Source organism: Panthera pardus, unplaced genomic scaffold (assembly GCF_024362965.1).
Source record: "Panthera pardus isolate Hobbes unplaced genomic scaffold, ASM2436296v1 HiC_scaffold_210, whole genome shotgun sequence".
Classification (NCBI taxonomy): Eukaryota; Metazoa; Chordata; class Mammalia; order Carnivora; family Felidae; genus Panthera; species Panthera pardus.
Genome location: NW_026526778.1, coordinates 198712 through 210605, shown reverse-complemented (window position 1 = coordinate 210605; position 11894 = coordinate 198712). Strand labels below are relative to the sequence as shown.

The 11894-nt window shown below is 36.4% G+C and overlaps 1 protein-coding gene across 1 annotated transcript; it reads right to left on the bottom strand.

The window, feature by feature from the left end:
• Positions 1 to 298: 298 nt before the first annotated feature.
• LOC109259052 (NKG2-A/NKG2-B type II integral membrane protein-like) lies at positions 299 to 2038 on the bottom strand (the record flags this gene model as incomplete). Its single annotated transcript, XM_053909528.1, has 4 exons — positions 1852 to 2038; positions 1443 to 1574; positions 937 to 990; positions 299 to 423 (listed from the first exon to the last, which is right to left on the bottom strand). Coding segments are annotated over exons 1-4 (498 nt in total), but the record flags the coding sequence as incomplete, so codon positions are not given.
• Between the last annotated feature and the right edge of the window lie 9856 nt (positions 2039 to 11894).

Genomic DNA, 11894 nt, shown 5'->3' with positions numbered 1-11894 from the left:
AAAATAAATTCTAATTGGATCATAAATCATAATGAAAAGTTAAAAAATAAAGAAAGAAAAGGTAAATACAGGAAAATAATTTAGGATATTCTATTCATGAACTTTGGTAACTTCTGAAATAGGTCCATAATACTCATTGTAACATATAAAAAGCTAAGCAGGACCATGTCAGTTAATGGGGCGCCTGGGTGGCTCAGTCTATTAAACATCTGAAGTCGAGGCTTAATCCACTGAGCCACTCAGGAGCCCCATTTAATGACAAGCTTTTAATAGAATCTGGAAACATCTGAAAACTTACCTTGTCCTCTTCATCATCATAGTAGAGCAGGTTAGAGTTGTTAGAAGCACAGGACGTCAAACTCTCCTTCCATGATTTTCTCTCAGTGCTAATGTAATAGCAATTGTTGGAATACGTAAACCACTCTTTCAGACAATGACAACAGAGACATGCTGGAGAGAGATTGTGAGATATTATGCAAAAAGCTTTGACTATTACAAAATGAAACTTTACATAGTGTATATGGATACACATATGTGTACATAACATTTGTAGACCCTCACAAGCTGGTAAAATTAAAACAAAACACACACACACACACACTCAGAGAAGAGTCAGGCTTTCATCCCCTTCTTTATGTGCCCATATAAAGCAACCACAAAAATGTCCATCTATACATGTCCTGAGAGTCAGTGAACACAACCATCTTTATGGAATGATTTACCTTTTATCATGTTGTAGAAGGAGGAAATGTGAGGCAATTGTTAACAGCAGGTACGGTGATTTTGAATGAGTATTTCCTCATCAGTTCTGAAAGTTCATTAAGCGATTTTTGAATTCACTTTTTCCCAAAGAATCTGTTATCATCTTTGCCTACTTGAAGATAGAGCTAAAATAGACACTAAACTAATAACAGAATTTTGCAAGAGATGTTGTACCTTTCCGGATCCTTGTTTCCAGGGATGTTTTGTTCCACTCTGGTCCTTCAGTAGCTAGAACATTAAAGCAATTCTCAAAAAACATAATATTCAATGAAATAAATCATAATAATTTGAGTTTCCTAGTTTAAAATTGGGTGTGCTCTTTTACCAGAAAAATTGAATAAAGTAATGAAAATGAGGGGGAAAACAATTCAAAAGCTTAAAGAACGAAACCTCACCATCTCTTACAATATTTGGTTTAAGCAATCTCAAGAAATAATGTGTATTTCACCATAAAGTCTCTTGTATGACTTGCCTTTGAGTTATTAAATCCAAATATGTGTTTATTCTGCCTAAACTTATTCTGTTATTTCTACTTTAGATAAACTCTAAATAATCATTCCACATTTAGAGCACACATGCATTAAAATGAGACAATAAATTCAAAGTGTTACACACTATGTCGAGGAACTAATGATCAGTAAGGTGAAAATTCCCTTTTAGTCATTCAAACACGTACTTACAAGGGATAACAGCTATTGTTACCACAGTGGACATCAGGATGAGGCAGAGGATTCCCAAGATACCAGCAATGAGCTTCTCTGGAAATGAAGGTGAGTAGTAGGAAGAGAAATGCAAACACTGAGAAAGGATGCCTGGAAATAATCATTTACGAGATATACAACAAGCAAGTAAACCGAAAATGCACTGGGAATCACATACAATAACCTGCACCTCAAACCCATCACTATCATTGGAATCTTCTCTCAGAATATACCAATGCATTCAATTACAATACCATATTCCAACCTCCAGCTCTGGTCCTCACAAATGAAAACTATGTGAGATCACTTCCTACTCTTTCCCTACACCCCTACACCCCAAATTCAAATCCTAAAATAGACATATTTGTCTGTATTAAATGTTTTTTACCTTTGCAGGGAGAGTTCTTGCCATTCCCTTGAAGGGCCTGAGAAGCATTTTGAAGACTTAATTCTGCATAGGCAATCTCCTCCTCAGTTACTGAAATGGAACTTTTCGTGCCCTTAGGTTGCACTTGCTGTCTTTTTGAGCCCTTAGCATGATGGAGTTCCGCATAAGTCATGCCTTGGTTGTTCATGTTTGCAGCTGAGTAGTGTCAGCTACATTGTGGATGAAACTGCCCTGAAGGTCTTGATCAAGAGTGTGTGTCATGTGCTGACGACATTGCTAGTCCAGTGACACCGGGTGGCGTGCAGGGTGAGGGATACTCCACATTTGCAGTTGAACAATATAAAATCTGGTACTAACTTGTGTAGAGATTGAAATAAGTGTTTCATGATAGAATAAATGTTTTTTATTTACAATAATAGCGTAATAATACTGATTGGAAAACATGTAAAGCACTAAACTAGTGAAGAAGAAAGGAATTCATGAATAATAGTGTCCTCATTAAAGTAAGGTCAGATTCCACAGACATATTTTAACACTATTAGAATAACCAGAGTAATTAAAATACTATATTAGGAAAAAAGTGTTGTATCAATTTTGACAATGTTAAAACCCATTACTGGTTGAGAATTAGGTGCTCTAAGATTGGAGAATATTGTTTTTAGTACATATAGGAATTTCCTGTTGCAAACGACTTTTATTTGTGGTTTTAAATTGTGTTTCTAAAAAGTAATGCAGTGCTATCAAAGTGATATTTTACTTTGAACATCTGGGGAGTTCTGAGAATTGTTAAATTTTAGAAGAAATATTTCATATGTTGCAAAATGTTACATGACACACTAAGATTGCCCAGAGCAGGAACAATAGTGAAAACAAAAGGAAACAAAGCATTTTTTAAAAGAGGAGTTACCATCAGAAAGTGACAACTGACTTAATGGCAAAGATATGAAAGCATAAAATGATAAATAAAAGGACAGATCATTTATGGAAGAACACAGTTGCTACAAACGTCTATAAAGATCTACGATTTCAATGGCAGTTAGGGTAACTCCAGTTGTTTAGATATACTAAAACTCACATAAATTTAATTTCAGACCTCAGTCAAGGAACTGTGTAGTCAGTGAAGTCTGGAATTATTCCTGTCTCTCCAAGTACAAAGTATCACCTTCAGAAATTATTTCGTTGGGCACCTGGGTGGCTCAGTCAGTTGAGTGGTTGGTCGAGCGACCAACTTTCGCTCGGGTCATGATCTCATGGTTCTTGGGTTCGAACCCCACGCGGGGCTCTGTGCTGACAGCTCATGGTCTGAAGCATGCTTAAGATTCTGTGTCTCCCTCTCTCTGTCCCTCTCCTGCTCATTCTGTGTCTCTCTCTGTCTCTCAAAAATAAACATGAAAAATTAAAAAAAAATAAAAATTAAAAAGATTTCTTTCATGTCTACCTATCTAGTTTAGTAATCTAAAATAGGAATTAAAAGACGTACACTATAACGCATATAAAGCACTTAAACTCAATCTGAGTGGTCTAAGTTCTCAATAATGTGTTAGTGATTTTAATAATTTTTATTAAAACAATTTTTTGTTTCCTTTTGAGAGAGAGAGACAGAGAGTAAGACAGACTGTCAGTGGAGGAGGGTTAGAGAGAGTAAGACACAAATCTGAAGCAGGCTCCAGCCTCCGTGCTGTAGTACGGAGTCTGAGGTAGGGCTCGAACTCACAGACCGTGTAATCATGACCCCCGCAGACTTTGGACGCCCAACTGACTGAGCCACCCAAGCGCCCCAATTGTAAATATTTTTAACACAGTAATCATTTATCATTACTGATTCATAGCATTTACACCATGTAACAATTCATTACACAAGAGCGTCTTTCAGTATTGAATATCTTTCTTGGCCAAGTTTTGTTCAATTTTATAAAAAGTCTTTGGATTGTATATAGTTAAGTTTAAATTAACATTTTTACACAATGTACCTCATCTTGAATTTTATGAAAATCAAACTGCTTTCATTTATTGAAATAACTGTATCAGGAATTCCATTTCACCTTTATGGTATAATGGATTCATTTTAGGGATTTATGTTTAAAGACTGGACCAATGTCGAATATATATAATATATTCTTGATGACAACTGATGACAAACCCAAATCATGTGTTCTTTGTCCTGATGCTTCTGTGATCTCACCTTAAATTAATTGATTTGCCTATATTTATAAGTATATGCATATGTTCTTAATGACTTCTCCACAGGCAAGAATTTGAATATTGTAAGATCTCTAATGTATTTCATAGTCATTCTTGTTTGTTACCCTGAATTGTTGGAATGCAGATACCAATGTCCTCTGTAATTTCATTGTATATTAGCTGTGCCTCAGGTGCATCCCACCAGCATTTATAATCTCCCACTCACTGGGGTGACTACTAGAAAGGCAGGACCGTGGTGACACATACCTTCTGTTGGCCAGACAGTCATGCACGTCCAGAGGAAACCAGGTTCCTCTCGTAACCAGACAGTATCTGTGGTCTTCACAGCCTGCTGGCCCTGTGAGAGCTGAGAGTGAAGCAATAGTGGAAAAAGTAGATTTCTCATCAATGTGTCACTTCAAATTTGAACAGGAAATTCGTGCCCTTGGGCTATTTTGAAGACACTTTATCTCCTCACCTCCAGAATGTAGAGGCTTTGAGCTTGCAGTGTGTCATTTCGTTTGTCCTTCAGCAAATGCTTCTGACAAATTTTATGTTCCACGAGATGCTGGGGTCAGAGACTTAACCACCCAGGCTGTTCACTACTTCCATCTGAATGACAAACACTGAGGACTTAGGCCTTGTGTAAAGTATCTTAGAAGTTTATGTTTTACTTTTAGGCAAATTTGCTACATCTAGATATTATGTGTTTCTTTTTCTTATGCCCTTGATATGTCATTTCTATTTCACTGAAAATATTCTGAAATCAGCAACTCGTCGACAGGTGTTTATATTTGACACTAAGAGTGAAAAATGACTACGTTTTCAATTTTTTGCGACTGCCATAAAGACATCAATTTCTGAATGGATCTTCTCAAATTCTACCTTCATTTTGAATATACCTACAATCCATTTGTATTATTTGTAAATAGGTTATTAAAGTTTCTGCTGGAAAAAATAAATGCCTGTAAGAAAGATAAAACATTGAATAATATTCAGCAATAGCACCATTCCAGAGATTTGAATGTTAAATAATTATTCATGCTATTTACTTATTCATTCTCCAATGGTAACTAGGTGTCTGTATTTAAATAGGAATATTTGTTATCAACAAACAAACAAACAAAAAGCCTAAGTCTAACTCTTTAGGGGAAAATTAATGAGTGTTTAACAATTTCACTTAAAATATTGGTGTAGGGCAGAGAAACTACTTTTAAAAGTACTTTTAAAACACAATTAGGGGCTCCTGGGTGGCGCAGTCGGTTGAGTGTCCGATTCAGCTCAGGTCACGATCTCGCGGTCCGTGAGTTCGAGCCCCGCGTCAGGCTCGGGGCTGATGGCTCAGAGCCTGGAGCCTGCTTCCGATTCTGTGTCTCCTTCTCTCTCTGCCCCTCCCCCCTTCATGCTCTGTCTCTCTCTGTCTCAAAAATAAATAAACGTCAAAAAAAAAATTAAAATAAATAAAATAAAATAAAACACAATTAAATAACATGAACACCCAAGCAATAAAACTTTATATCTAAATTACCTACTTTGCATCACTGGAATTCTTTTCCTTTGTGTTCATTGTTGGATTTGATTTGGTAATAATTTTGGGCATATTCACGTGCATGTTTCCTTTGGTCTGTGGTTCTGTTTTGTTTTGTGTTTGGCAAAATGGGTTGACAATACTATTTTCATTTTCATGTATTTATTTTCCCAGATGTATAGCTGATATATGACATCACATTAAGTTCAGGTGTAGACATAATGATTCATCATTTATACACATTATGCTATGATCATCATGATAAATCATCGTGATCACCCATCACCATACAAAATTCATACAATGGTATGGACTCTATTCTCCATGCTGTAATTTACATCCCTGTGAATTATTTATTTTATAACAGAAAGTTTGTTCCACCTACTTTCTTTCGTTTCTTTCAGCCATCCCTCGTCCCCACTCCCCTACAGAAATCACAAAGTTGGTCTCTCTGTATGTGAGTTTATTGTGTATTTGTTTGTTTCTTTTTGTTTTGACATCATAAGGTAAACATATGGTATTTGGTTTCTCTGTCTGACTCATTTCATTTAGCATAAAACCCTCTAGATCCATCAACTGTGTCAAAATGAGGAAAATGTTTGGAGAAACCTCCATCCTGTTGCCCATTGTGACGACACCAATTTAAATTGTCACCAACAGTGCATAAGATTTCCTTTTCTCCACATGCACACCAATATTTGTTATTTCATGTTTTTTGGATTCAGACATGTGGGAGGTGATATCTCATTGTGGTTTTGATTTATGTTTTCCTGATGATTAGTGATACTGAGCATCCTTTCACATGTCTGTTGGCGATCTGCATATCTTCTTTCAGGAAATATCTATTCAGGTCCTTGCTCCATTTTTGAATCACGTGTTTGCATTCCTTTTGTGTTAAGATGGAGGAATTCTTCATATATTTTGGATATTAACCCCTTGTCAGATATATATCATTTGCAAATATCATCTCCCATTCAGTAGGTAGCCTTTTTGTTTTGTTGATGGTTTCCTTGGCTGGGCAAATGCCTTGTGGTTTGTCATATTGTTTATTTTTCATTTTGCTGCCATTCTCTATGAAAACAGATCCAAAAGAATACCGATGAGAACCATCTCCATGAGTTTATTGCCTATGCTTTCTTTAGGAGTTATTGTTGCTGGTCTTACCCCTACTGTTTTAATTCATTTTAGGTTTCTTTTGGGTTTGGTATAAACAAGTAGTCCAGTTTGATTCTTTAACACATATTTTTCCAGTTTTAGAAACACGATTTACTGAAGACTCTCTTTTCCCTTGTGTCCCTTCTTGCCTTCTTGTCACATTTAATTGATCACATAGACACACATTTATTTCTGGGCTTTTTACTCCATTCCTTTGATCTATGTGTCTCTTGTTCTATACTGCTTGGATTGCTGAAGCTTTGTAGTAGACTTTGAAATGTAAGAGCATGTTTCTTCCAGTTTTGTTCCTCTTTCTAATGATTGCTTTGGGTATTCAGAGTTTCTTGTGGTTCCATACAAATTTTCAGGTAATTTATTCTAGTTCTGTGAAAATGCTATTGGTATTTCTTTTTTTTTAAATTTTTTTTTAACGTTTATTTATTTTTGAGACAGAGAGAGACAGAGAGAGACAGAGCATGAACGGGGGAGGGGCAGAGAGAGAGGGAGACACAGAATCGGAAGCAGGCTCCAGGCTCTGAGCTGTCAGCCCAGAGCCCGATGCGGGGCTCGAACTCACGGACCGTGAGATCGTGACCTGAGCTGAAGTCGGAGGCTTAACCGACTGAGCCACCCAGGCGCCCCAAAAAATGCTATTGGTATTTCTTAAGGATTACATTGAATCTATAGGTCATTTTGCATAACTGGGATATTTTCACAATATTATATCTTCCATTCCATAAGCACAGTATATATCTTCCTATTTATTTATTTGTGTCATCCTCACATTTCTTCTAACATTAGCTTAAATTTTAAGCGTGTAAGAATTTCCCCTCCTTGGTTAAAATATTCTTTAATAATTGATTTTTATAATTGCAATTACAAATGGGATTGTTGTGATTTCTCTTTCTCACAGATTATTACTACTGTATAAAGTCCAAAAGATTTCTATATATTAATTTTGTTTCCTGCAACTTGACTGATTTCACCTATTAATTCTAATAGGTTACTTTGGTGTAGTGTCTCTTTTTTTTTTTTTCTAGAAAATTAAGTCATCTGCCAATAGTGACTGTTTTGCATTTTCTTTACCAGCATGGATGTCTTTGACTGATTTTTCTTTTCAGATCTCTGTGTCTAGGACCTCCAGTACTGTGTTGAATAAAGTGGTAAGTGTGGACTTCCTGGTCTTGATCCTGATCTGAAAGGAAAAGCTTTTGGCTTTTCCCTGTTGAGAATGACGTTAGTTGTGGGCTTGCAATATATGAACTTTATTATATGAAGGGAAATTCCTTCTCTACACACTCTGGGAAGTTTTTTCTATAAATGGATGTTTAATTCTGTCAGCTACTTTCTCTGCATCTCTTGAGACGACCACATGATTTTGATGTTTCAGTCAGTTAACGTGGTGTGACAGGTTGATGGATTTGCAGGTCTTGAAGCATCCTTGCATAAGTGGAACAAACCCATGCAATCATGGTGTTGGAACCTTTCTTGTATTGTGGAATTCAGTTTGCTAATACTTGAGTGAGGATTGTTGCATTATGATCAGGGATATTGGCGTATACTGTGGTGTGTGTGTGTGTGTTTCTGTGTGTGTGTGTGTTTGTTTGGTTTCCTTGTTTGGTTTTGGTTTCATGGTAACACTGTCCACGTGGAATGAATTTGGAAACTTTCCATTGTCTTCAGTTTTGAGATTAATTTAAGATGCAGAGGTGTCAACTCCCTTGAAAAATTTTGTAGAATTCAGACACCTGGGTAGCTCAGTCAGTTGAGACTAACTCGTGATTTCACCTCAGGTCATGATCCCAGGATCAAGGGTAGGAACCCCACGTCCGGCTCTGCACTGAGTGTGGAACCAGCTTGAGATCCTCTTTCTCAATCTCTCCTGTCCCTCTCCCTTTTCAAACTCTCTCTCTCTCTCCCCAAGATAAAAATAAATAACAATAAAATAAAATAAAACTAATGTTTTCTTCCTGTTGTTCTGCTTGCATGATTTCTACTACATTGTCCTCCAGGTAGATGATCCTTCTGCATCACCTAATCTCTTATTGATTCATTCTAATGTAGTCTTTAATTTCCATCATTGTACTCTTCAGGCCTGATTGTTTCTTCGGTTACATTTTCCATTTCTTTGTTGAAGTTCTGTGTTCATCTACCCTTCTCTTGGGTTTGGTGAGCATGTGGATGATCATTACTTTGAACTGAATATCAGGTAGATGGCTTATCTCCGTGTTATGTCCATCTTTTTCTGGGATTTTATCTTTTTTTTTTTCATTTGGAACGTATTTCTCTATCTCCTCGTTTTGTTTGACTGCTTCTTTCTCTATATAGGTAGGATTAATCCAAAGCATTCATCAATGAAGCCAAATCATTAAAATTCACTAATGTCTTCTGAAGTTGGAGGTGCTTACATCTACTATTCCTGTACTTATACACATTTAAGTTTTAAAGTAAACAATTTATATTGTCCTTTGTTACACTTTTAAACATGGGTTCCCATTTTTGGTGTTTAACTTTAATGAAATCTATGCCTAGCAGTATAAAAAACACCACACGCAAAAGACTCAATATAATATGAGTAATTAGAGTTTACTCTTTATGATATCAAGTATCTAACTATTTCTAATAATGGCAAACCAAGTGACCTAGGTACGACAGATGAACTAGATATGAAAATATCTTTGGAATATGATGGCAAGGTGAATTAGTTTTCAAGGACTCTTTTTAAAATAACTTCATTTATTTTGAGGGTGAGAGAGGGAGAGAGAGAAAAGAGGGAGAGGCAGAGAGAGGGAGAGACAGAATCCCAAGCAGGCTCCATGCTGTCAGTGCAGAGCCTGATGTGATGTGAGGCTCAGTGTCATGAACCAGGAGATAATGAACTGAGCCAAAATCAGGAGTCAGACACTAAACCGACTGAGCCACCCAGGTGCCCCTAGAGATTTATCTCCAACTTTACACCCATTAATTACCAGAACACAAAATTTTAATATTAGTAAATTTGGGACAAGAGAATCTGGATACACAACTCAGTCCTTTCTGCATTATGGGAGCCAAAGTAATGAGCCCAATATGTACAATACGCATGCATAATCTCACAAGGTAGACACAGAGAAACTTACCAATTTGATCTTGATATCCCTGACTTCTGTGTGATTCTTTCTATTCTCAATTTATTCTTAATGATCATCTCCCTAATAATGTCCCATATTTATATATCTCCAGTGGTGTTGGTGGATCCCCCTAACCCAAGCTCATAAATAATTTCCATGGCTTCTTATGGGTATAAGTAATAATTTTTGCACTCTTTTAGGCATGTATGTAGAAATGTAAAAAATGCTTTGGGAGAAAACTGGGAGGGGTTCTACATCAGAATGTATTTAGCAGCATCTCTTATTTTTCTCCATTCTTTATGATAACAGATGCATATGTGTGGATGGGATACTCCAACATTGGAAGGGAAAGGACATTTCAATCCCTTCTTCACCTTGGACCCTGTAGGATCCCCAAATCTACTAATCAAACAGGCTATCGTGTCGCAGCTTGAAAATCCCTTTCAAATTCTTCAAATCCAAAAGAGACAGTCTTTACATATGTCCAAATAACAGACTTTGTGAGGAGACGGGGTTCTTGGCCGATAAGGGAAAGAACAGTAATTGCGACTTGATTTCAAAATATGAAACACACATATGGAAGAAATTACTCTAGTGTCCATACATGATGTGTCTTGAATTTCTCACCTTTTTTGATGCAGATTTCTGTGGTGTATATGGTCAAAATGGTTGTCTGATTACATTTCTGATGTCCTGCTATTTCACTGGGGGGAAGGAAGAAGACAGAGCATCAGTTTTATTGGAAAATGGCCTTTATTGAACATTGGGAAAAGCACAGTACGAAGAGATCACAGACAGGAAGAACTTAATGGACTTAGGCTTTATTTCAAGGATCTATCGGCATCATATTGTTTATTTTTATTTATTCCTCCATAAGTTGTTACAATTAAGGTCATCATGTCACAGGTGATGGCACAAAAGCATCAAGCTCTTAAGCTAAAACGACTCAGATCTAGTGAACACTCATGGGCCAAGAGGTACTGTTCAAATACTCTTCAAGTAACTATGAATAAGATACTATTTCTTCCATAATTTCTAGCAGAGGAAACTGAGCCAGAGCAGTTACAAAACTGAGCCCCAGGACTACAAGTGTGCACTTAGAAATTTCATGAAGTGACCACGTTCACTGCCAATGCCTTACTTTACACATTTATGCTTATACCTTATTTGTAAGTTGATCAAGGACCGTGGTGAAAGCACCTATACCATTATGTCTGTCACTATAGGAAACTGCTTTAGGATTTTCAGCACAGAAGAAAAAGACCCATTTGGGAAGTTAAGAAAGTACTAAATTTTTAATCCATTTCCCAATCATTTACTTTTGCAAACATATCTTTTAGAAACTATCCATATTTTCTTTTACAAACTTATCTAAATCAAGCAATATAATAAAAAAACATTCCTATGGCTATAATGGTAGATTAGGTTATTTTCAGTGAATCTACACTTCTTCCCTCTGACAACGTTGAAAAGGTTATACTCTACAGACAACCACGAGAAGTTGGCCCATGTGACTTGTTTTCACAATATAATGTAAGGATGTGATCACTTGTTTTCACAATGTAATGTGAGTGGGAATGTGATAGCTCATGACTTCAGAGACCAGGCACTAAGAAACACATTTCTGCTAGTTGTTATCTCTGCTATAAAATCATAGACCAGGCAGCCCGATCTTCTCAAAATGAAATCTATACAGGGTTCTGAGCTGAATGTGTATGCAGTCCGGAGTAAGGTCCAGCCTTGATCAGCTATAACATGTAGTCTGGAGTCAAGTCCAGCCTTGATCAGTTAGAACATAGCCAAACCACAAACAGGTAAATGAAAAATTAATGTGTAATTTTCAATGTCATTGCAAACTTGGGTACTATGAAACACAACTTTAGTAATTAGTTACAGTTCCCATTAACAACTATATTCATTTCATTTTGAATATTCATATAATTTTTTCTAGAAGACTATAAGGATTATGTACAGAGAATATAAAGAATATGTCTCACTTCACAGATATAAATATATGTGAAATATGAATTTGGTTTGCAAATAATAATCAAGGTTAATCTCTTTCCCTC